The 27,556-nt window shown below is 41.8% G+C and overlaps 1 protein-coding gene across 4 annotated transcripts; it reads right to left on the bottom strand.

The window, feature by feature from the left end:
* Positions 1 to 338: 338 nt before the first annotated feature.
* On the bottom strand, positions 339 to 27,105 carry LOC116255178 (mediator of RNA polymerase II transcription subunit 33A-like). 4 transcript variants are annotated; one of them, XM_050078015.1, is made up of 13 exons: positions 26,249 to 27,105; positions 26,052 to 26,162; positions 25,385 to 25,717; positions 22,799 to 23,103; positions 22,555 to 22,646; positions 22,084 to 22,471; positions 13,901 to 14,111; positions 13,644 to 13,758; positions 6,253 to 6,414; positions 4,639 to 5,302; positions 2,904 to 3,110; positions 1,368 to 1,819; positions 339 to 1,289 (listed from the first exon to the last, which is right to left on the bottom strand). In XM_050078015.1, the coding sequence occupies exons 1-13, from the start codon at positions 26,518 to 26,520 to the stop codon at positions 720 to 722; spliced, it is 3,882 nt and encodes a 1,293-aa protein (XP_049933972.1). In that variant the 5' UTR covers positions 26,521 to 27,105; the 3' UTR covers positions 339 to 719. The 4 variants fall into 4 exon arrangements, with proteins under 4 accessions (XP_049933972.1, XP_031486817.1, XP_031486819.1 ...); XM_031630957.2 differs by having other exon boundaries at positions 339 to 1,819; positions 26,249 to 27,095; XM_031630959.2 differs by lacking the exon at positions 25,385 to 25,717 and having other exon boundaries at positions 339 to 1,819; positions 26,249 to 27,092.
* Between the last annotated feature and the right edge of the window lie 451 nt (positions 27,106 to 27,556).

Raw genomic sequence — 27,556 nt, 5'->3', positions numbered from 1 at the left:
TTCCTGAAGGGATTGAGCATTTGGATCACGTTTAACATGTAAGAATTATTACTTTCAAGTGTCAAGTCGCCTCCAATATCATATTCAAGTTATACCTGGTGTCACGAAGCAACGGAAAAAACATTGAACAATTTGTGCTTATCCACCCACAAATATCCCGCCAAAGTCATGCATGAAGCCAAGGGGCTGCTACTACTTTGATGCCTATTAGTAGTCGTGATGAACTCACTAAATTGGTTTCATCGAAAAATAAGGCGCTTAGAAAACTAGTTAGGAACTTGTGTCATACTCAAGGAGGTCATGGCCAACCGGCCTAGGCGTGCAGAGCTCTGTGCATATTCAATAGAACAATGTGTATTCATTCTAATTTTCGTAACTCATTTGTTTACCTAACCTATTAGTGTTTTTGACAGCAAGACATTGAACCTAAGGAAGAATATACAAATCGCGTGCCCAGCACCAGGTACTAGGGTTCTGTCTCATATTTCTTCACATTGGATTTATCAGTATGATCATGAACTGTACACAATCTGTTAACTCGATTTTCTATGCCCAAAGCAATTTTCCCTTGAAAAATACCAACATGTCCCTAACATTATTATCTCCTCTTCAATGACCTACAGTAACGCCTCAAAGCTGCAGAATGTCTTCTCCAGATTAGTCTCCCTGGTTTCGCAAAAATGGGCAAGTTCTGCTAACAAACTAGTTCCAACAGCTACTTACATAAATAGGTTTGCTGCACATCCCATGGTCGCAGGTCCCCCTCTTTCAAGCAGTGAGAGTGCTAGCTCAGATTCATGCCACCCCCTCAACCCAATGGCCAGTTTCTTGAGTGTGTTCGGTTTAACTTCAGCTACCCAAGTTGGCACTAAGGTAACCACCAAGCCAACAAAGCACGATACATAAGCCTTCCATGTAGCAATATCACAGCCCAGCGAGATTTTGCCTTCAATTGCATCCCCCAGGAAGTCCACATGTCGCCCAAATGCCTGAGACATCTTTGGACAGAGAGACTTTGCAATCCCTACCCCCCAAATGAATGAACCAGATAGGATTACCAAGTATGCCATTACATATCCTTCCAAAATTGAAGAAACTGGACCAATGCTCTTGGTTTTCTTCTCATTGGCAGACAGCAGCCATGTAGGCAAAGTTTCCTGATACAATACTTTCACGAGATGGCCTCCTCCAGAAACGCACAATAGGCTTGCACCAAGCGTTGCTATTTCTTTAACTTTTGCTGCTGCAGCTGCCAGAGACACCCTACTGCACTTAAGCCTCCTGGCCATCTGGGTACATGAACTGCTCGTTATGGTCCATCCAACAGCCAACTCGCGGGAGAATTCAATCACTAGCCTGAGTATTACCTCAGACAGAAACACTTTATCATGGATGGCCGTGCAAGTCCGGAGATAAAAGAAACCTGGAGCCACTGCTCGGCCAGAATCAACAGCTTGTGCACCAATACAGTTACCAAGCAATGCACTGACACCTCCAAAGGCAGTTAGTTTCGATTGGCAACTGGATCCAAGGAAAGCTGAAAAGCAGCTCCTTAAAAGCTGAGTGACAGCCTCTTTATCCTGCCCAAAAATAGAACGGCAACAAGAGAAGACAATAAAGTCATGCCAACGACGAACCTTTTGTGCCCATAGTGCTCCAACTATATGCATGCTAGGCCAAGGACATCCAGAGGCAGCACTGTCCATAGCAGATCCAGCCACACCATGGACAAATTCCAAACTTTTGTCAAGCTTAAATGTTATCGTCAAACTGACCAGAGCTGCCATGGGTAATGGAAGCATAGCTTGTATGGTCCCATCTAGCAAAAACCATTTGGACATGAAAGAAATAAACAACAATTAATGCCTTAAATAGCACAAAAGTAGAAAAAGTATGCTTTGAATTTTGAAATAAATGGTACTGTGTGCATCTAGTTCTGTTTGTGTGTGTGCACTATCCAAAGAGAGAGAAAGAGAGAGAGAGAAGCTCCACAACAGTGACAAATTATATCAGCAATTTCCTATAATCTCAAGCTTTGAAAAGTTCAACAGTCAAAAATTAGCTCCCAAAATGAACCCTGTAGCACTACTTCAAACAGAAGATCAAACCTGACGGCACTAATCTATTTATTGAAGGGATTGTAACAGAAGTTGGCCTTGTGTGAAGCATGGATCAAAAATCAAGAGGATGCCTATCAAAGGACCAATATATTCAATCTCGGGACCAATATATTCAACCTCCTTTATCAAATAAAATCCGTCTACTCAGTTTTATGTCGATCACGGCAGCCATTATGGGCTTCAATTTAAAAGAGGAAGAAAAGAAATTATTGCTGCAGCAAAGAACATATGCTCAATATGACACATCTTTTGCTCTAATCAGCAGAAACGGATGAGTAGGATGACTTTACCACATTACCAGTAAAGCACATGATAAATTTCAACAAAGAAATTGATCGCCTCTAGGGCTATCAAGGAGCTGGCGACAGGGAGAAAGGGGCGAAAGAGAGCGAGAGAGAGAGAGATTAGGAGGGAGAACAAAACACCATAATCATGCATTAGGAATAATCCCGCCCAAATAAGAGCTTACACCATAAAACTAAGCAGGTCCGTACTACGGTCCCGATCCAACCCAATAAAACGTAAAACTCAAACATAATGAAAACAATGCTTAATAAAGAACTAAAACAGAGCATAACTAAAACAGAGCATAACAGAAATAAACAGAGGAAAAAAGCGAAGTACAAGAATGTCACATCTAGTGGAAGCCCTATATCTTTATTTCTTGAAGATATAATACCCTGGTAGTGAATAACCACCTTAAAACACTTTCCCACCGATCACCAATTACTTCAGGCACAAGACGACAAAGTAAAAATTATAAAATAAGAACCATCAGAAAACCTGTGTAAGGGCTGGGGACGTTGACACCAGTTGGAGCAAGAATCTCCTTCATTTCAGCCTCAATAGAAGGAAGGTTTGCTGCAGGACTAGGCCAATCTGTTCCATTCATCAAAACAGGCTTCCAGATACCACGAGTTATTTCTGCAGAAAAATAGCTGATTATGGTGGCCAGACTAGCAGGGAGAAAGTCGATAAGGTCCTTCAGGCCTGAAAAAAAAAAAAAAAGAATTATAGAACACCAAGCAATAGCTTTTTTAAGTGGCACTATATAGATGTGTAACTAATGGAACGAGTGTTGTACGTATCGTACGATACGGGGCTGTATCGTACGATACGTACCATATTGTTTTAAATTTACGATACAATACACCACCTGTATCGCAAACATGTGGTGTACCGTATGTGTATTGCATGTATTGTGCGATACACAACCTGTATCATACGATACATGGCAATACACCTCTTATCGCACATACATGTCTATTTTGAAAAATATGGGGTTAAAACCACCCTTTTTCAAACTAATTTTTAAAACTTACTTCCCTCTTCATTTCTGAACATATGTAATAGTTGAAGGGGGAGAGTGGCAATTTTCAAAAGGAATAATCAGTTTCACCATAAAATCGTCAATTTGAGGGCAGATTTACGCATGGATGATTGATTCTTGTTTAGATAAAGAGGATTTATATCTTCTACGAAAGATGAAAATGAGAATGAGATGATAAAGATTATGAATGAAGCTGTTTTCATTTGTTATTTGCATTAACATTGAACAATTTTGTCTTGTGATGTGATATATAGTGTACGTAAAACTTGGCTTTTGATGTGTTACGGATCTTATGACTTACTTATGAGTTATTATGTAGATCTTACGTTTCTTGATGTCTTAGTTCATGTTGTGTTGCTATATGATATTATGACCACTTATTAATGTTTGTGAAGTAACTTCATACCTATAATAAGCCTGTCATTATGTATAACATGTTTTTTCCTTAAAAAAACATAATTTTTATTTTTCTTGATTTATCTGTTTTTTCTCTTTTTTTTTTTAAATGAATTAAAAAAATAAATTTGTGATACACATACAATACATTACAATGCTTTACGATATGGCGTATCTATTGGCCTGATCGATACGGCTTACGATACACTTTTTACAACATTGAATGGAACTGTCCAATAGGAAAATAAAGCAGAAGATGCCTTCAGGAGCATGGGAGTCCAGACATTATGTCTACCTGAGATTCATACATGATAATCTGTATTCATTGTTATGACCAGGTAATGATAAGTAGAGCAGATAGAGTAATGCCATCACATTTTCTAGAACAAACATAATCTGCTAAAAATAATAAAAAGGAAAAGAGAATTTTGCAAGTGGAATAACAAGATCTTGAGAAAAGGTTACTCTAAAAAAGCCCAAAAATCCACCATCGCTTTCAAGTTTCAACAAAGGACTGTACAATATCCAACCACCAACTTACACTACTTTAAGAAATTTATCCCTCTTCATATTTGAGGTTCCATTTAAAAACGAAAATTGAATCAATAATGCATCTAGATTAAGGAAACAAGCCAGTCAATGCATGTGAATGGCTTAGAGAGAAACTTGCACGTACACAATTTTTGTTGTCGCACATGAACAACTGCCAGAACATGCTGAAATAAATTATAGTTTACCTATATATGCCTAGAGGCAACAGAAGATGGTAGTCCAGCAAATTTTAAAACTAACCTGTTGTCATGTCTCGAGAAGAAAGCCTTCCATGAGCACATGCAGTTAAAATGGCATCAAGAACAAGAGGAATGGCTTCTAGCATGTCCCAAGCAGGAATCACGGGTCTCTGGTTGACATCATCACTCGTATTCCCTGATGAGCTACTCAGGCTCCCGCTTGAAGGAGTGCCGGGAACAGAAGTTGATGTTCCACTTTTGTTCATTTTTCGAAAAATCATATTCAGAATCTTGTTAGCAACCTGATGAACTGGGTTTCTATTAGAGAGTCCAGAAAGTGTGGAAGCTATGCAGGCCTGATTCTGGCAGTACCAAGATTTTAGCTTGGGAAACAAGTCAACGTAAATTGGTCGAGCCAAACCTGATGAATTCTGTTTACTCACAAATGTATTACCTCTAGATGTGCATGAAGTGAGACGACTATGGTGTAACAACAACAAGTATTCCAAAGTCATTTCTGAAACAAGGGGAGAACCATGCCCCATTGCATAGTGTTCGTGAGGAGGCCTATAGAACTTCCACAAACGAAGTAGAAAAAGAAACGCACACGAGAAAATGGCATATGATGATGTTTCATCTCCACTACTTAACTTATAATGTGAAGAGGGCACCAGAGAACCAAACACTTCACAGATTGGCAATAAAGAAGCAGCAACTTCTGGTAACTGCAAAAAGGCACCAAGCACTTATCAGTGAAAAAATGAAGCAGCAATATGGTAGCTCTAGGACGAATTTTTTGATATTTAAAGTTAGCTGCATAGGACACTCTGTGAAGGTTATAGAGCTCATTCTGGTATAGATATATCACAAATAGCGTGCCCTAGCATGTGCACTATATGTCGATGCAAGATGCTACAGAAGGCAATCCTTAATTGACACAGTCCAAATTGTGTTGGGCTGTTATTTGCACAATTTAAACCTTTTCTATTTCTTACTTTCCACAATATCACTCTTCAAATTGTTTCCCTTTATGTGCTTTTCCTTTTAAAAGTTAAAACTAGACTTTGTTATTTAATGAACAATAATTAGGAACAGTTCTTTAAGAATTGCTTTCACAAAACCCCTAGTTGCTCAGATTGAAATGTTACACATTTACACACACACACGCATGCCTCAAGAACAGATACACACACAAAAAGACTAAATAGAAACGAAGAACGAAGAAGAATGTCTAGAAGCTATTAAGTAATGTAAAAGGTGGTACAGAATTATACACAAAAAGATATTTGCAATGCTTTTGCCCTCAGCAGCACCAAGAAGGCCGAAATTTATATACGCACTTGATAAAATGCACATGCAACCATTTGGAAGAAAACAAACAAACAAGCAAAGAAGATAAGAGGAGAAGAGAACGAAATGACTAGAGGGACAAGTACAGAATCCTGACATTCAAAATACAGTGTTGAGATGCTTATTTTACCATTCTACGTTTGTGTAAAACTCAAATTCACAAAAAAATAACCATAACAAAAGAAGATGAAATTGAGTCTGTTGGCATCCATCGTAACAGTAAAAATTGAAATAGGAAAACAGCCCTACAAGAGATTAACCTTTTAAAGGAAAAGAAAACAACAAAACCATAAAATATAAAGTTATACTGTTATGGAAATCTTACCATGCCATATAATGAAAGAATATGAACTGTATCTATAGATGACAATCCAAAAAGAACAGCACTAAGCACAGAAGAATAAGCAACCAAGTGGCTGCCAGATCCAGAAAAGTTTGGTGGTTCAGGAGGTGACAAAAGTTTCACAATGATTTGTACAGTGTGTTCCTGCAGAGAAGTATAAACTGTAAGAAAGCAAACAAAATAAATTATGACATGTGAAACTAACACATCAGGCAAGTCAAAAAGTTTGGCTCAGCTATTGCATAGAATGTAAACTAGGATATACATCTATAACCAGCAAATACTCTGGCAAACATGTCTGAAGTCTAAAATGTTCAAGGATGCAAGAAAAGAAAGCATGTAATAATATACACGTCCAAATAACTTTAAAACAATCAGGTGCAGACTTAGGAACAACGACAATGCAGTTTGAACTCGTATTTCATGCAAAATCAGTGGTCAATATTCTGCTGGTTCAGCTGATTTTCCAGGTCCAGCTGGTCTTCAAACTAGTGCAACTATCAAGAAGATGGAAGGACCAATTGAAGATATCAAAATTGTTTGTTAATCACAAGATGAGCTTTTTATGCTGCCCACCTTCTAGAAAAACAAGACCTCTGAAAATAATATGATAGCCATTCTCTGATTGAAAACCAGCCTCCTCTTCTTCAATGTCAGAGAACATTCAGGATGGAATACTCCTTCATTCTACAAATAAAGAAGCCAAATCCATATATGTTCACTTTCATAGGAATCATATGGTAAATACACCCAAAATTTAGATTATGTGATGGACTCTAAGAATGATTATTGCGTTGCACACCTGTTTTAGAGGTTTACTGTAATTAAGAGGTTCTACTAGCCCAAAATCATGTGATGACATATGATCCCTGACAGGGAGCTTATCTAATCCAAGTCATGATGTACATATGACAAATTTAGATTCTGAAATGGAATTTAAAAGTGACTTTCTTATGTAGGACAAACTGGTTTAGAGTTGTTACTGCAATTAAGAGGTTCAGGCAACCCATTGTCATGCACTGAAATTTACGCTGTGAATGGGAGTTGTATCCAGTCCATCGGCTGATTTAGTGATGGATGTCTTTGAAGATGATAATGTATGGGTACTAGGGCTGCACACGAGCCGAGTCGAGCTCGAGTTCAGCCAGCTCGAGCTCGGCTCGACTTATATTTAGTCAGCTTGAGCTCGACTCGAGCTCGTGTCGAGCTGGATGACTTTAACTCGAACTCGACTCAATAAATTGTTTTTAAGCTCGAGCTCGACTCGGCTCGACTCATTTATTCTTTTCTCCGCACGCGGCTCCTTCAACACCTGCCACACGCAGGGCAGGGCAGTGTTAATGGCAATGCATTAAATGCGGTGGGAGAAGGGAGAAAGCACGTGCGAGAGAAAAGAGAAAAAGGGAATGAAATAATGGCATTGGCATTAAATGCGGAGGAAGAAAAAGGTGTGCGGCGGGAGAAGAGAAAAGGTATGGGAGGGAAAACAAAAAGAGGAGGGAAGAAAAATGAGAGGGAAAAAAACACAAAAAACGAGACAAAATGAAATAATGAAGAAAACTTAAAAAAATTAAAATCGAGTCGAGTCGAGCTTGATTAACTCGAACTCGACTCGTTAACATATTCGAGTTTAACTTTAAGCTCGAACTCGACTCGTTTATAAACGAGTCGAGTTTTTTCAAGCGAGTTCGAGTCGAGCCCGAGTTGGCTCGACTCGTTGTGCAGCCCTAATGGGTACTGTAGAAACACACACCAAGATGGAGAGAAAGAGAAGGAACACACAATATACGTGGAAAACCTCAAAGAGAGGTGAAAAACCACGGAGAAGCTCTAACCTAGGTGCACAACCGCAACCCTAGGAGAGAGAAAATGTTATTCCACTTAATCAACAATTACACTATAAGTGGGATTAAATAAGAGGGAAAAACGCCTAGGGTACCGAGCCACTCTCGGTACCCGTGCCCACGGGACCGGGTCTGGATCCAGACCCGGTTCCCTACACATGATATGTTAACACTCCCCCTCAAGCTTGGCATACATGTCAAACATGCCTAGCTTGCTTACATTTTTCTCGAATTGAGATGTACATAAGGCTTTGGTTAGAACATCTGCAATTTGATCTTCAGACTTCATATAAGGTAGGATCAACTCCTTTGAATCTATGCATTCCCGTATGAAGTGGCGATCAATCTCCACATGTTTAGTTCTGTCATGCAAAACGGGATTATTCGCAAGATTAATTGCAGACTTGTTGTCGCAGTACATCCTCATCTTCTCTTCTGTTTCAACACCAATATCTGCTAGGAGAATCTTTAACCATAACATTTCTGTAACTCCCATAGCCACAGTATTCAGCCTCAGCACTGGATCTAGAGCAAACTTCCTGCCTCTTACTTCTCCATACAACCAGGTTACCTCCCAGAAAGATGCAGTACCCTGTGGTAGACCTCCTAGTATCAGTACATCCGGCCCAATCTGCGTCAGAGTATCCTTCAATATTAAGTTGGTCTTGCTGAGTATAGAGTAATCCTTTTCCTGGGTTATTCTTTAGGTACCCCAACACTCTTTCTGCACTCTTCCAGTGACAATCAGTAGGAGCATGCATAAACTGACTCAACACATTCACAGCATAAGTAATATCAGGGCGAGTAAGAGTAAGATAGATGAGCTTACCAACCAGCCTCTGATACCGCCCTTTTCCTTCTTCATCTAGGATGTTGCCAGTTTTGATGCTTATCTTTGTACCAGACTCCATTGGAGTTTGAAAGGGTCTGCATCCAAGTTTGCCTGTCTCCTTTAGAAGATCCAGAGTGTATTTCCTTTGGCTCATAACCAGCCCTGTCTCTGACCGAGCAATCTCTATCCCCAAAAAGTACCTTAGTTTACCCAAATCTTTAAGATCAAATTCAGCAGCTAACCTCTCCTTCATCTTCTTTTTCTCTTCTTCATCGTCACCTGTGACTATCATATCATCAACATACACAAGAAGAAGACTCACCAGGCCATCTCTCTGCTTAATGAATAGGGTGTGATCACCATTTCCCTGTTTGTATCCATTTGTCTTCATCACTATCCTCAGTCTTTCAAACCATGCTCTAGGAAACTGCTTTAATCCATACAAGGCTTTCTTAAGATGACAGCATTTTCCGCTTTGAACATATCCAGGAGGCATACTCATATAGACCTCTTCTTCTAGATTGCCATTCAAGAATGCGTTCTTAACATCAAGTTGATCCATGCTCCACCCCTTTTTCACGGCAAGTGCTAATATGACCCTCACAGTTTTCAGTTTGGCAACAGGGGCAAAGGTTTCAAGATAATCAATACCATATTTCTGGCTGAACCCCTTTGCAACAAGCCGAGCCTTATACCTTTCCACAGTACCATCTGGTTTGTACTTCACATTGAACACCCACTTTGAACCAACTAAATGAGTCCCTTTGGGAATATCCACAACTTCCCAAGTGTCATTCTTTGCCAAGGCATTCATCTCCTCTGTCATGGCCTGTAGCCATTTAGGATCCTCTCTAGCATCTTCCACACACTTGGGAATAACAGACTTAGACATGGATGTTATAAAGCATTTGTAATCCTTACTCAATTTCGCATAAGAGACAAATCTCTGAATAGGATGAGAAGTGCAAGACCTGGTGCCCTTGCGCAGGGCTATAGGAAGCTCTTCATTGATTAGACTTGGGTCATCCGGGGAGCTCACAGGATTGGGATTGGTTACATCAACATTTTCAATCACATCTGTCTTCTTCCTTCTGTACACCTGGCCAAACAAATGATCACGGGCTGTAGGCTGATTATCAACAAGACCCTCGTCCATGTGACGGTCTCTATCATCTCTGACTGTGTCTGCCACACTGTCACTGGCCTTGTAATCCAAGAAATCCGTAAACTGAATCAACTGATTTGAGGAATACTCTTCACTACTGTGTCCTAGATACTCCCCCTGAAGAGGATTCACATGAAAGTATGCCTCATGTTCATGGAAGGTGACGTCCCGGAAAACATAGACTTTAGAGGTGGTAGGATCAACACATTTGTATCCCTTCTGAGTGGAGGAATACCCCAGGAAGACAGCCTTGACAGACCGAGGATCAAGTTTCTTGAGGGTGGGACTATGGTCATGAACAAAACAGACACACCCGAACACCCGAGGAGTAAGAGGCCAGGGATTCTGAGAAGGCCAAAGCATAGAGTACGGGGAATGGCCCTGCAACACACGGGTAGGCATACGGTTGATAAGGTGGGCACTAGTGAGAAGCGCATCACCCCAGTAGCGCTTGGGAACCTGTCGATGGAACAGAAGAGCCCGGGTAACATCAAGCAAATGGCGATTCTTTCGTTCAGCCACGCCATTTTGGGGAGGTGTGTAACTACATGACGTTTCATGGACAATAACCTTGCTCTTCAAGAAATCATCTAGGGATTGAGAGACATACTCTCTAGCATTATCGGTGCGAAAAGCTTGGACAGACGTCTGAAACTGAGTCTCAACAAAGGCCACAAAATTTTTGACAATAACGGGAACTTCACTACGTTCTTTCAACAGATACACGAACGTACAACGGGAGTAATCATCAATAAGGGTCATAAAGTAATGAAAACCACGACAAGTGGGTACTCCCGAAGGACCCCAAACATCAGAATGAACCAAAGCAAATGGACGAGTGGTTTTATTGAATGAAATAGGGTACGAGGCCCTAACATGTTTAGCTAACTGACACACTTCACAGGTGAAGGAGTCCATGGAAACAGAATGAAACAAACTAGGAAACAACTTAATCAATGGAAACGGAAGATGACCAAGCCGCTCGTGCCATCGCATAATAGTAGATCTGTCTTCCATACCTGACAACTGTCCACTAGTGGCTGAAATAAGAGCGGACGCAACCTGCACAGGCAGTCTGTAGAGTCCATCAATAGCCGAACCAATCCCAATCTTCTGCCCCGTCACCAAGTCCTGCAGAAAACACCGATCAGCAGAAAAGATCAGATTACAGTTGAGCTCTTTAGTAATACTGCTGACAGATAACAAATTCACAGGAATATTGGGAACATGAAGAGCATTATGAAGACAGTATTTATTTAACAAGGACAAACTCCCTTTTCCAGCCACAGAGATAGAAGAACCATCAGCCATAGATACACGTTGCTGTCCCGAAGACAATTTGTATTCTTGGAACATCTTAGGGTCCCCTGTCATATGATGCGTAGCACCACTGTCAACAATCCAATCACCATGTGAGGAATTACCTTGGTCACTAGTGGCCACGAGAGCTTGGGCTAACTTAGCCCCCTCAGACGTGGAAGTATCCTCCTGAGTAGTAGACAGTCGGCTGATATACGCTTGCAGTTCTTTGATTTGATCGGAGGAAAGCTTAGATTTGGCAACATTTGAAGGACTACTCTGACTAGGCTCAGGCACAGAAGGACTCCGGCGGCTAGAAGGAGGACGACCCCGGACAAGCCGCCTCTCAGGATGAAGATCCCAACAAAAATCAACAGAATGTCCTGATTTGTTGCAATGGCTACACCGCCGAACAGGACGTTGTCCAATCCCAGAAGCACGACTAACAAAGGCTGAAGGAGAACTCCCCTGACTGGTGTCAATATGCATCACCTGTCGACGCTGTTCCTCAGATTCCACACGGGCATACACCTCTTCAATTCCGGGGACCTCGTCACAATTGAGAATTTGGCTCCTAATGGATTCAAATTCATCGCGTAAGCCTCCGAGGAAAAGAAACGTCCGATCCATCCACTCTTTGTCCCAGTACAAGGCATGATCAGACCCACAGTGCCAGTCATCATTCACATGGTAGTCAAGTTCCTCCCACTTAGTCTTTAGGGCTGCATAGAAAGCGGCTACAGACAAGTCACCCTGTTTAAGAGAGTATATGCTACGTTTGATTTGGTACGTACGCAATACTCTCTTCTTACGGCCATACATCCGTGCAAGCACAGTCCACATGTCGTAGGCAGTCGATTTACGCAAGATCAAAGGCTGAATATCTGCAGAAACAGAACTAATAATCCATACTTTAACCTGACTATCTTCCAACGTCCAAGTAGCCCATCGCGGATCGGTTTTTGAAGGTGCAGGCTTCTCCCCAGTGATGTAGGGCAGGCGACCACGACTGGTTATCCCAATTTCTAGGGCAGCCGACCAAGAGAGATAGTTATCCTTGTTCAGCCGGATGGAGGTGACTTGAACAGGCAAGATCTCGCTCTTGGTATTGCTGCCCGAGTCTAGGGCATCATCGATCTTGAGGGACATCTCCTCGGCCATCACAATCACCAAGGAGAAAGAATACCCAGCACCAGAGACGACAAACAAGAGGCAGCGGCGCTGGACGGCGGCGGTGCGGGAGAGAGCGACGGCGGTGGGCAGCGGTGGCGCGGGACGGCGGCGGCGCTGAAGTGGGCGACGGCGGCGCTGGACAGCGGCAACGCAGCAGAGAACAACCGCGCTGGACGATGGCGGCGCAGCTGGCAGCGCTGGACGGTGGCGGCGCAGCTGGCAGCGCTGGACGGCGGCGGCGCAGCAGCGGCAGAGAAAAAAACGGCGGAAACAGCAGCGGCAAAAAACGGCGGAAACACGACTATCACACCAACGATCTCTCACGCGTTGGCTCTGATACCATGTAGAAACACACACCAAGATGGAGAGAAAGAGAAGGAACACACAATATACGTGGAAAACCTCAAAGAGAGGTGAAAAACCACGGAGAAGCTCTAACCTAGGTGCACAACCGCAACCCTAGGAGAGAGAAAATGTTATTCCACTTAATCAACAATTACACTATAAGTGGGATTAAATAAGAGGGAAAAACGCCTAAGGTACCGAGCCACTCTCGGTACCCGTGCCCATGGGACCGGGTCTGGATCCAGACCCGGTTCCCTACACATGATATGTTAACAGGTACCATTGACCTTCAAGACAAATTTGTCCTCAAATGTACAGAAAAACACACTATACATTACCAAAGTCCAGAATCCTCACCAACATTAGGACCTTGCAATGGAATAGCAACACAAAAAAACAAAGAATCAAGTGTAAACAAAATCTTTTACCAAAGTCTTTAAGATTACAGAGGAAACAAATTGAAACCTAATGAAAAGGTAAAGCAATTTGTAGCAGAATTTCAAGAGGAAGACAAGACACAAGCTAACAGAAGAAAGAACGTAGCTGTCATTATATCAATAATTCACATGGTACTCAAGAATATTAGAGTGTGCGTTTCTAGGTTCTATAAAAAAAAGACAACAGCAGCAATTGTTATGGTCAATGACCAAGTAACAATATTAAGTGTTTCATATGAAATGTATATTGCTGAATAAACTGGTTCTGTTTTGATTACCTGGATATTCCATCCACGTATCAAAGATGCACCACATAAAATTTTAGCTGCAGCATATTTCTCATCTTCTACTCCATTCAAAGCAATATGATACAGTTTTTCAAGCTCTGATACACTTCATTTGAAAAGGAAAAAGTTAGAGTGTTGGACAACTTTAAATGGCCTCCATGCTTGAAAAGGGAGATAAGAAATTTGGTACAATTGCTAAAGCTTTCAATTGGTACCAATGCTTAAAATTTTTCAGTTATCTTTTATACCTTGAAGCAGGAGTTGAGCTGAGTGCCTGTCTAAGTGGAATGGTCAATGGAGCCCCTTCCATGAAGTTTAACCAAGGAGATCCTTGTGTTGCCATCGAGTCTTTTGAAGCATTTGGTGACATACTCACATAACCAGGCCAAAAGTAGGAAGATGTATCAATGAGCTTTCGTGCAATACATGCTTCAACTATGAGGTGCCGCATATTCCCAACTGTAAAGAAACAATCCATGTTATAGCAATACTATCAACACAAGGAATTTGACTCTTTCTCTCTCTCTCTCTCTCTCTCTCTCTCTCTATATATATATATATATATATATATATATATATATATATATATATATATATATATATATATATATATATATATATATATATATATACACACACACTCATAAGACTTACATACATAATAGATACACACACAAATATGCATATACTTCGTGAAGCTGTTAAATATTCTGATGCCTTTGTAACCACCTGATCTAGAAGATACTAGTAAGTGCAAATAGGCAATAATCAATGGTATTTTGAAGCTAAAACAAATAAAGCCTGTAAAGCTGCACATACACATTTGAACGTGTCCAGATGTGTGCACACACATGCATATGCACATGTTTATGCCCACCGGAATGCATCACACCCTTGATTACTATTTCATGGCACCATCTAGCATCATCTTGTCGCAACTGCCCACTCTACCAGTACAAATATTAGAACAGCAGAAGGTTTTAGTCAAAACAGAAAATTTTGGTAGGTCAAAATTTGTTTGTGGAATGGAACTATTTTTTCAGCCAGGAAAATGATCAAAAGCACATACAAGAAAAGGGTTTCAAAAACAGTTCCTAGAACAGCAAGGCAAAACTATTTCCATGAGCGGAAACCCAGAAAAATCATGCCAAATCCACCAACTTCCAACATCATGATTTCCGGAAATCATCAGTGCAAGAGCTATTTTAAACCCAAGCACCTCAATACAAGGCAAAGATGTGTTCTAATTCAAATTCAACCTCAGATTGATGGAGGTGATTAAGAATACCCATTACTATACTGACATTTTGGAAAATAAGAGGTTAATATTATCACACAATTTGAATACAATAACATTAGTTTTTCGTGTGCCACTCATCCCTCTAACACTTCCTACCTCATCTTCTTCATGTCACTTTCTTGAATTCTGTCTCTTTTTCTACTAACTCTTGGTTTCTGGCACTCAAGAAGTTGATTTTAGTCAGGAACATCATGCTTATCAAGATGGTCATTAAGCTTCAAAAAGAACCAGCCGAAAATAGGTGATTGCAATGGGTCACACTTGTCCATGAACCCATACAAACCCAAAAAGCCCATGATGACTGGGTTAAAGCCCGCCCCCTAGCCCATTTGTAGATGGGTAGAGCCAGGACCAGGTTTGGATTGCAGGCTGGGGCTTTTGTCCGGTACCTGTGTGGATATCCAATATGTACAAATTTTGATTAAAATTTAGATGGATGAAATCTGGATTACATCCATGTTTTAGATCCAAACTGTTATTAACTTTAACAAGATTTCATTTTCATAAAACACAAAGATGCTACAGATCCAGCACACATTTGTACCTGTCCACATTGTTCCGTCCACAAGAATAAACAGTCGGGTCGCATGCAGTTCATATTTACAAATACCATTCAAGAAAATATCATGTAGCATAAACAACACAGAGAACTGCTTAGCCATACACAAGCAGAATCTTGCTTGAACATATAATGCCATGAAACTACGACCTAATTATTTTGACCCTAACTGGGATCTGCAGGGCTTGCAAAGGCCTGGGAGCTGCCTCAGCCTGTTCCGTCCTATGATTGAACCAGGTCAGGCCCACATTTAGGATTTTTGTTGAATTTGAAACCCAAACCACACAATCCATTAAGGCACCGGCCCCCGAAAGCCTGACATGGACCCAATCCAGTGCCAGAGCTTAGTCTGAAGTTGAACACTTTAGACACTACTATAAACATTGATAAAGTTAAGAGAACTAATCTTTGATTAACTTCGAAAGAATCCCTAACTCCTCTTTATATAGACTAGAGGAGAGGGATAAGTTACAAGAAAGTCATTAAAAGAAACATTATTACACAAGTGCCCTTTCAAGCCTAATACTGAGTATAAACACGTCTTAACACTCCCCCTCAAGTTGGAGCGTATATGTCAAACAAGCTCAACTTGGAACAACAACTTTGGAATGGTCCTCTTGCAAGAGCTTTAGTAAAAATATCAGCAGTTTGCCCTGTAGTTGAAATATGGGAGGTGCTTACAAACCCCTTTTGAATCATGTCTCTGGTATAGTGACAATCTACTTCAACATGCTTGGTTCTCTCATGGAAAGCAGGATTATTAGCAATAAACAGAGCAGCTTTGTTATCACCTAACAATTGCATAGGAAGAGGCACTTCCACAGTAAGATCCAACATCAGAGATCTAACCCACATAACTTCAGCAGTAGCCTGAGCCATAGCTCTATACTCAGATTCTGCACTTGATCTGGCAACCACTGTCTGCTTCTTACTCTTCCATGTAACCAAGTTGGATCCAATAAACACACAAAACCCAGTAGTGGATTTTCTGTCAAGGTGACATCCCGCATAATCAGCATCAACATACACAGATATAGTGAGAGATGTACCATTTTGAAAGAAGAGTCCCATTCCTGGTGAATTTTTCAGATACCTGAGAATCATCATGGCAGCATCCCAATGGACTTTCTTGGGCTTATCCATAAATTGACTCACTCTGCTGACAGCATAGGCAATATCAGGTCGAGTAACAGTGATATATAGGAGCTTCCCAACAATCCCTCTATATTGTCTAGCATCAACATCTTCAGTATCATCATCATACAAGCGAGTATTGATGTCCATGGGTGTAGAGGCAGGTCGACATCCTAGCATACCTGTCTCTTGCAAGACATCAGTAACGTATTTCCTTTGGCACATGATAAGACCCTTCTGATTTCTGGCAAACTCAATACCTAGGAAATAGCGTAGCTCACCAAGATCCTTGGTGACAAAGTGTCGTCCAAGGACGCCCTTGATGTTGGAAATCCCCTGAATATCATCCCCTGTAACAATGATATCATCAACATAGACAAGAACTATCACTGTACCTGTAGAAGTTTTCTTGACAAAAAGGGAATGATCAGCCGAAGAACGTCTGAAGCCCTCATACTCAATATTCTCTGATAATTTTTGAAACCAAGCTCGAGGACTTTGTTTCAGACCATAAATTGCCTTTCTCAATCTACACACTTTCTGACACTCCCCCTCAGCAACAAACCCTGGTGGTTGCTGCATATACACTTCTTCATGTAGGTCACCATACAGAAAGGCATTTTTGACATCAAGCTGTGATAGAGACCAATTCTTGCTGACGGCAACAGCGAGAAGAACCCGTAAAGAAGCATGTCGTGCCACAGGAGAGAAGGTATCATAATAATCAACCCCATAAGTCTGAGTATAGCCTTTTGCAACCAAGCGAGCCTTATATCTCTCAATGCTGCCATCTGCTCTGTATTTAACAGTAAATACCCATCGACAACCAACAATAGCTGCATCAGATGAAGGAGTAACTAGTGTCCAGGTGCCTCTAGACTGAAGGGCATCCATCTCTTCTTGCATAGCTGCGGCCCATTTGGGATCAGAAAGAGCGTCCATAGGAGTCTGTGGAAGAGCTACAGCCGACAGTCCCTTGACAAACTGGCGGTAAGGAGGAGTGAGTCGAGCCATGGACAAATGACCAGAGAGAGGATGCATAGTGCAACTGCGTTTGCCTTTCCTTTGAGCAATAGGCATATCAAGTTCATTAATATGAGGACCAGTAGCATGCTCTGGAGAGTCCCCTGTGGCATCATCACATAAAGAATGGTCAGCAGGATTTGTGTGTTCAGGAAGTACCTTGGGCATGCTGGGTGAAGGCACAGGAGCACAGGGGGCAGGTTGAACAGGTTTAGTGCGACGTTGGTAGATAGCCCCAAAACGCGAAGCAACGGGTTGTGGATAACTCATGAGAGGTAAAGGAAGGTGGACTTCATCACTAAATTCAGGCACCCTTAATTGAGTTCCATTGGGAGAGAAATAAGAGGAGAGGTGGACTCAAAAAATGTAACATCAGCACTCACATAATATCGACGAGTAGAAGGATCATAACAACGATATCCCTTTTGAGTGCGGGAATAACCAACAAAGATCGTTTTGATAGCCCGAGGGGATAACTTATCTCGCCCAGGACCAAGTAACTGAACAAAGGCAACACATCCAAAAATACGAGGTGCAACAGAAAACAATTCTCTGTCAGGAAAAAGAACAGAGAAAGGAATAAGATCTCCCAACACGGATGACGGCATGCGATTAATAAGATAGCATGCTGTAAGAACAGCATCTCCCCAATAAGAATGGGGAACATGGCTGTGTATGATAATGGTTCTGGCGACATCAAGAATATGGCGGTGTTTTCTTTCAGCAACCCCGTTTTGTTGAGAGGTATAGGCACAAGAAGTTTGGTGAATGATACCCTTATCCCTGAAAAATTGTTCTAAAGAGGAAGCACAGAACTCAAGAGCATTGTCAGAGCGCACAATCTTGACACAAGTATCAAACTGAGTCAGAATTTCATTGATAAAATTTTTGATTACATGACCCGCTTCAGATTTGTGTTTCATAAGAAAAACCCAACTAACACGACTGTAATCATCAACAGCAACAAGATAATACCGATGACCCTGAAGGTCAGGAGTACGACTCGGGCCCCAAACATCAAAATGAAGTAACTCAAACACAGAGTGGCTACTTCTACTAGACCGCGGAGGAAAGGATGACCGATGGTGTTTGCCTAACTGACAAGACTCACATTGAAAAGACGACTTATGAGACAGCTGAGGGAGAACATGCAGCAGTTTCTGAAACGGGAGATGTCCAAAACGTAAATGCCAAGTATAAGCCGAGGATGAGGACGACCCCGACGAGGTAGATCCAGCAAAGGGAAAGGAGTGCACTAGCCTGTAGAGACCTCCCTGTTCACGGCCACTGCCAATCACCCTGCCCGTCAGTATATCTTGAAACACAAGAGAGGAAGAGTCAAATATAGCACGACAATTTAATTCTCTGGTAATCTGACTGATAGAAAGTAGGCTATGGGGGAATTCTGGTGCATGAAGAACGTGCTGCAGCGGCAATGATGAAGTAAGTTGGACCTCTCCATGTCCAACAACTGGTGAATCTTTTCCATCTGCTAGAATAACCGAACGACCCGGTGGAGTAGGGACGTAAGAGGTGAATTGCATCTTATCCCCACAGAGATGTGTCGATGCACCAGAATCAATAAGCCAATCTGTAGTGTCAGGAGGAGAGCAGACTGTACAAGCAGAATACATACCAGATGAAGAAGCACTCGCAGCGGTAGGAACAGTAGAAGTGGTCGGACCAGGGGATGGATGGGCGCTGTCGCCAATCAAGTGCCTCAACTGAGAGAGAATGTCATCTACATGCAACTCACTGGAGGATACCATGTGCTGAGGCTTAGGCTGCTCAGGAGAATCAGTAGATACAGTCTGATTTGCAAAAGCTGGACGACCATGTTTCTGCCAACACTTATCCACAGTATGACCAATGCGGTGACAAAACTGACATACAGGGCGCGAAGGGGTATTGCCACGGCCACGGCCCCCTCTTCCTCTGGCAAAAAAGGGTCCTCCTCTGCCACGAGTAGCAAGCATAGCAGAAGTGGTATCAGGAACAGTCGATGCAGAGATCGGAATTCTGCTGAGCCTACTGTAAGCCTCATCAATAGGAGGAATCGAGGGACTAGTAAGCATTTGATTCTTTGCGGATTCATAAACAGAGTCTAAACCAGAAAGAAAGACCCCTACCATAAGCATATCTCTGTATGCCTTTTGTTGTTCACACTTGCATGCGGGAAAGTAGCTATTCAGTCTCTCAAACATGGACTTGAGACTAGAATAATAAGTGTGAAGAGGTCTGCCATCTTGGCGCATCTGATGGATATCATGATGAAGCTGCATAATGCGCGTTTCATTTCTTGCCTGTGAATAAGTGGCAGCAAGGGAATCCCACATATCCTTTGCACTGTCCTTGTGCAAGACTTCATTTGCAATTTCTTGTGAGAGAGTACCAACAATCCATACCATAACCAATGAATTATCTTTAAACCAAGTAGTATATTTTCCTACCTTCTGTACGGGCTCGGGCTCCAATATGAGATGTTCCTTCTCATGGGCGATCAAAGTTCTTTTTACTTGCATGGCCCACATCTCGTAATTACCCCCATCCATTTTGGTGATAATGCTGGAAAATGGGGAACTCTTCATCTCTCCCGACGATACAAAGGAAGAGGTATTAGCGCCACTACTAATTTCAGACATCTTTCAACACAAAGGAGGAAACCGAGCCACGGAATAGGAAGTGCAGGCAAAAGAATACAATCACATATCAAAAGACAACATGCTGATCATGAAGCAATATGTAGTTAACGCAGGTAGCAATCCAGAAGTCCGATCGGCGAGAAGAGGCAACAGCAGAGCTGAACGAAGAGAGATACCAGAGACGACGGTGAGAAGAAAATCAGCGTGCAGAACCACGGGCAGAGCAACGGCGGAACAGCGGCGGAGCAGCGTGCAGCGGAGGAGCAGCGTGCAGAGCAGCGGCGGAGCAGCATGCAGCGGAAAGACGCAGAGAGGAAAAAATCAGCGTTGAGGCGGCGGCGAAGGCAGACGGGCGGCGGCGGCGCAGGCGGACGGGCGCAGGAGGACGGGCGCAGGGAGACGGGCGCAGGCAGACGGGCGCAAGAGGCACAGGCGGAGGCGGCGGCGCAGGCAGACGGGCGCAGGCGGACGGGCGCAGGAGGCACAGGCGGAGGCGGCGCAGGCAGACAATGGGTAGGGCGACGAGGGGCAGCAGGGATGGATCAGGCGGCAATGGACAGGCGGCAATGGACAGGGCGGCAATGGACAGGGCGGCAAAGGGCGAGGCGGCAATGGACAGGGCGGCAAAGGGCGGCGGCGGCGACTGACGCCGATGAGGCGGCGGCGGCGCCGCTCAGTCGGCGACAACTCGCTGAGGAGGAGACGGCTGGAGCTCTGATACCATGATAAAGTTAAGAGAACTAATCTTTGATTAACTTCGAAAGAATCCCTAACTCCTCTTTATATAGACTAGAGGAGAGGGATAAGTTACAAGAAAGTCATTAAAAGAAACATTATTACACAAGTGCCCTTTCAAGCCTAATACTGAGTATAAACACGTCTTAACAAACATGAATCATCCAACACTTTAGATACTGACACTACCTTGAGATTTTCAATTGTCTGCATCCTTTTTTTTTCTTTTTTGCTCCTTGTTTGATGGAAAATGAGATTCTTCCATTCCTATCAATGTAGAATAAAGAGAAGGCAAGATTGAGCAGACAAAGTGTTAACCCTAAGTCACGTGGGTACTTCAATAAGTCCACGTACACGTGTCGTCGTACTCTTACTCGAAGTGGGTACGTGGACACATTTAGGTACTCTTTAAATCGAAATTGATCCAAACTGCTTAATTGTACTTGATTTAGTCTTTTCCAACTTAGTTTTCATTTTGTTTTTAGAGTCATTTTTCATTAATATGCAGTGCTTTTATTTATATCACTTGTTTATTTAAATGTTGCTTTCATTTTTATTTTTGAAATGTTATTTTGCATATATATATATATATATATATATATATATATATATATATACTACTGTACCCCGATACCCACATTTTCTAAAGTTGTCATGTTTGTACCCATACCCCAAACCGTACTACCCATGTGACTTAGGTTAACCCCAATTCACTCATTGGGGAGATAATAAATGGAAGAAGGAAAAGTATGCATACCAGTTCCTTTCTTGTGTGTGTGTGTGTGTGTGTGTGTGTGTGTGTGTGTGTGTGTGTGTGTGTGCATATATATAGCAAGTAAAATGTGCCTAAGCATCTACATTTTAGTCTTTGCATGACAAGCAAATGAAAAATTTTTAGATGACTATATGCAGGAAAAAGTAACGGCATATAAAGGTGTTTTCCAGAAAGAAATCAGCATAGCATATCAAACTTTTAACCCAAATAAAACAAATATCCATTATATCCCTCACTTTTGCATGCAGGCTAAGAAAGGTCACCTGGCCTAATAGAAGTATCGACATGCTTAACGCTACTAAAGTTGTCATTCCCACCCTTCAAATTGGTAATAAAGTTCGAAGCTTTTGCGGCAGCATTATTAGCAGCAATGACCACAGACGGAGGAGGGGACAGAAGTGCTGAGAATTGTCCTAGTATCTGAAGAGCAGAAACTAGACCATGTCTAATTGAACTGTCTGTGTCCCTTTCCATGCCAATGATGCCATGCTGATGCGGAGACCCCAAACTACTCCTTGAATCATCATTGACATGCATATTTGATTCTGTTCCTTGTCCAACAACACGTGCAATGGCAAGAGGTGTGATGGACAGCAGAATACACAGTCTTGCATCAAGATGTGGCACTGGTCCTTCAAGAGGTTCACGCTCCTGAACAATAAAAACAAATCAGAATCACTAAACAGATCAAGAAGGCATCAAGTTTATATAAGGAAATGTATGTTTATCTCAACTCGCTGCACTAGACGAAGAGCTGAGATCCAGAGTGCTTGAAAGGTCTCTTGCCAGCTAGCATAATTCATCACTTTCAGCGTTCGAATAAGTTCTGCATTTTGTTTCCCATGAAAAAGAAACAAAAGTATACATATAGAAGACATCATGCATACAAGTAATAGAAATATATGAAATTGGAAAAGTAACTTAGCCTCTCAAGAAGACAAAGAAGCATTATATATTCACAAGGACATTGCTGCGCACCTGCAAGTACATCAATCGCTGATGTAGCGTGAAGTTTTTTCCCATCCATCACATTTTCCATATAAATGTCAAAAGCAATCCAGCATGCACCACGACCGACTCCAAAGCTGTGGCAAGACTTGTAACCGCAGGAGCCAACATCTATCAATACACCAATGGCCTGGCACCTGTTTAATTGATGCTCCTGAGCCAAAATTTTCTTTATGCTTGTATTTATTCTTGAAAGTTGCTGGCTTGCTGATGAAGTTAACTTATGAGATTCAGCAATATCTAACCTCTGCAGCAGTTCATTAAATTTCTCGGGCCTATTAATTGAGGGGAGAAAGACAAAGGAAACTTCAGTACCGCAAGATATGATGAAGAATGTCAGTCTTCAATTCAAATTAGATATGATAAACTCAAAATTTGCAGTTTGCCCTTGCCTTTTAAGCATATCCTGAACTCGCTTAAAATGTATATAATACCATCAGGTTGGATTCTACCCACATTAAGAAATGAGGGCTTTGTGCATATTCTATAAGTTCCAATGCATGGCCACCATAGGGAAAAGTATAAAAGGGATTAAGGTGCCAAGTCATGTGTTTCAGTGCCCGGAATGGAAATTTTGTTGTAACATGTAAGACCCCCAATTGATTTGCTCTTTAATCATAACTTTGATAAAAGATCAGTTGATTATCAAGATAAAATACTTCCTATGGGTTCTCCCCTAGGTTTGTTAAGCATCCATAACCTGATTGACCACAAACAGACAAAAAAATTGGGAACAGCAACATGATTGTGAAGGTTGATACTATTTTCTCAAGTTAATGACTGCACATGACATCTGAATTGCAAGTAGTTAATGTACTGTATGTTGCACATAGGTTTTCATAACACCAACAGCATTTGCCTTTTGACCAGAGTAATGTGTACCATATCTTAGAACCAAATATTTTCCATCCATTATGTTCTCTTATAGGGAGAGGTACATATTCCAATCCACGGATATTATGATAATGTTACATGACGGGTAAAATATGAACAGTTTTCAAGTTGATTGTTCTAAATATATTTATTATTCTAAATATGTTTGTTGTTCTAAAAATATTCAGAATAAACTCCCTTTATCTTAAGTTTCCCATGCTTGCTTTACCATGCCAACCTCCTACAAATTACAGCCCTTTCCCTCATGGAAACATAGGCCCATGGATGGCCATTCTTGCTATAATTTAAATAGTTGACTACATATGAGATTAAGCTGGAATGAAAATGCTATGCTTGCATTACCATGCCTGCCCTGTAGAAGGCTAAAAGCAGTAAATTAATCGGAAATGAAGGGAATCAAGAGATTAACTATGAAGAATGAATATTTCTAAGTAGATCTCTATCTTCTTTGCACAAACAGAAGGAATCCACTACAGCTTTCATCTCTTATCACTCCGTCCAATGTTCGCCTATTATCCATATCTTAATATGAAGATTCAAGAAAAGCCACTGTCAGCCATAAGAGCCATAATTGAAGAGGTGAATATCTTAGAGATGAAAGGAACATGTGTAGATGTATATGATTACAATTGTGTCAGATAAAACTCCAGGGAGTTATACAACTAAGGTATTGCCAGTTATGGACTAAGGTGCTGCATACATTTTTCAATAAGCTATATGCTAGTTAGAAAGTTAAAATTCACCTTGGATCCCTTTGTTCCTCCCTAATATAAGCTTTACAATGCATCTCAAATATGTGCAAATGTCAATTCCATACATCGCTTTGTAGTAGAAATGATATTTCACATTGCAGAATGTGGAAAAGAAGCAAATGAACGATAAGAAATGTAATTCATTCTTTATTGCATATGCACTATAGAATGGAAATGATTCTCCTTTATGAAGTTGTGGAAGAGATAGAAATGACTTACTTGATATGTAAAAGTTTCTTATAAGTTTTACATCTCAGCTAAACCTAGTCACTATAAAAATGTGGATTTTATTATTTTTTGTTAACATGACACCCTCCTTGGAAAAAATGGACAGATCACACAGGATTCTTGTAAATACCGCAAGCATAAGTTGAAAGGTTAAAAATTAGGAATCCACAGCACTTACAGAGGAAAAAAACAACAAATTTCAACTGAAGCTCTCCAAAAACATAAGCTAGTGTAAGACGGTCCAGAAATCTTGGTTTTAACAATTGACCTAAACATTCCATACCGATTATTATCAATCAAGTATAAGTATGTTTCCGTGTGCACTTTGCTCGTATTCATATATGCAATGATACTCCTAGTCTCCTAGGACACGAGTTCTGTAGGAAAACTAATCCCTGAAATCCATAGTCTGCATGGGAAAATCTGAGAAGATTATACAGATTAGAGGCACAAAACATTATTTAAATGGAACAATAGGAAATGCATGGATAGACACAGATAAGCATAGTAGGATGAAGTGTGCAGGATACAGGCAACTAGAAAGAGCACAAGGAAAGTATTGACAAGAAAGTATTGTCAAAACCCAGTAAGCACTTGGAATTGTTCGATATGGTTCTGGAAACTAGAAGTTAGACAACATAGGATAACAGCAACAGGTAACATAAATAGGAAAGGGTACAACATGTTCCAATGCACAAGACGGAAGATAATTGTGGCTTTCTTATTCTCCACTAGCTTTTCGACCACCTCCAACGCAGTAAAAGCATTAGTTTTCCGTAGATGATTACGGTGTTCATGGCTTCCATCATCCAGCTTTTCTTGGATGTCAACATCCATATACATGCTGCCCTGTTTGTCGATATGTGCTGAATGCAATCCCCAATCCTCCAATGAGCAATTGACCAAGTTAGTAATAACATGGAAAAGAAACAGAACGGTTGCTTGTCCAAGATCCACGATATGAAGACCAAATGTGCTGGACAGGTGCAGGCTCTCATCGACAGATTTTAACATCCTAAGAAAGAGAAACACGGTTCAATAGGAACCCAAAGATCACAAAACAACAAAGACAGAAATAACGCAATTGAGCTTCCATAGACGACCAAGTACGATTTTACAGTCTAATGTCACTCCTACGTTACGTTTCAACGATCAAAAGTGCCGCTTTCTTCGTTTTATGTAGTAACAATGGATTCCACAAAATCCTGGCTACAGTCAATTTTTCTCTTGAGATTGAGTCGAGACACAATATCACATTCGAAGAATTCACAAATGATGGGTCCGTGAAAAAGCTCGTCAAACATAAGCGCGAAGACAATCAGAGAAGAAGGTGACAAAGAGCAACATACTTTTCTTTGCAATGAGCAACGTCCTTGGCGGTATGGGAGAACGCATGCCTGCTTAGGAGCTCCAGATAAAGTCGATAGGCCTCCGGTTGGTTCCATCTCTGAGAAATCATCCTGGAATTCATGCCATCTATCATCAAGCAACAAAACAGAGATTTCCAGGGACGTGGAAACTGAGATAGCGGCACGGAAAAGGGAACCTGGAGGATAGGAGAGCGAGGATGTGGAGAGAGGAGACGAGGTGGGAGTTCATAGCCTGGTCAATGAACTTCCAGACCAGAGGGGTGTTGTTGTCCCAGCAGAGGTGGGAGACGAGGGCGTCGCCCAACTCCAGGGAGGGGAAACCGCCTCCTGTCTGCTGAAGTAGCTTGCTCACCTCGACAGCCCAGTTCAAGGGCGCGTCCTTCTTCTCCTGCGAGGACTTCACCAGCTCTGCCATGAGGCACCGCCGCTGCTGGGCTTCGTCGTTCATCACGCCCCTCCCCTCCCCTCCCCAGTCCCACCTTTTACCGTCTTCCGGCGGCGCCACGCTCCCTCGCTCGCCCGCACTCCGCCTCCAGAACCCAAGAAGGAGACACCGGAACAGCAACTACAAGCCCACGAATAGAATTCTATTCTAGGATACTGCAAAATTCTCTTCTATCATCTATCCCAGTGGTAAATGGAGCTGGGTGTCCGGGGCAGCGTGTCCAAGGACGAGGGACTACGTGAGACTGTGAGAGGTAAGGACCAACAGAAGAATTTTCACCTTGCCCCCATTTTCTTCCCGTTCTGTATGAGCATGGGCCTCGGCCCCACGATCGGAAACGTTGACTGGTAGAAGCCTGCTCGCCTCTTGTTTCCAAATGGAGAAGGAAACACAAGGGTCGATGCCCATGTCTTTTGATGCCTCTCCCGTTTCACTCGACTTCCTCGATCACATTTTCTTCTCCACGACGGAAAAATCTCGTGCCCAGATTTTGGCCGAAGGCCTCGTGCCATCTTCGTTTCGGTAAAGACCCACGGTTCAAGTTTGAGCTCATGATCAAAAGGGCTTGGCAACCATGGGAGTCGTCTCAGGATCTATTAACCAGACTGGCAAACCAATCAAATTCGATAGCGTAAAGTGCATTGAATGTCGGATCAAAAACAAGTTCGACATAGGGAAAATGGAGAAAATATTCATCCAAATCGGGGCTACGTTCGACCCTACCATCTTTTTAGTCTTCTGCAAGGAAGTAATCTTTGTACAAGATACCATCTTTAAAAGGGGTTTTACAGGTGGTAGGTGTCACGCAGTTGGGTAACGTTGTTGTCATGCGCTTCATGTTGTTTCTTTAATTAGCCAAATTGATCGGCAATTCTAAGGCCAGGACCATATGAATCTGCTTTAAAGACCCTAGTTCTTTGATCAACTTGAAGTTCGTTTACCTATCAATTTTTCTACGACATTCGAGCAGGATATCAAAATGGGTCAAGTCCAACTAGAATGAACCATATATTTCTCAAGACACGAAGCCTGATTTTGT

This window comes from Nymphaea colorata, chromosome 5, assembly GCF_008831285.2.
Source record: "Nymphaea colorata isolate Beijing-Zhang1983 chromosome 5, ASM883128v2, whole genome shotgun sequence".
Classification (NCBI taxonomy): Eukaryota; Viridiplantae; Streptophyta; class Magnoliopsida; order Nymphaeales; family Nymphaeaceae; genus Nymphaea; species Nymphaea colorata.
The sequence above is the reverse complement of the archived record's forward strand: the minus strand, read 5'-3'. Positions and strand labels throughout refer to the sequence as shown.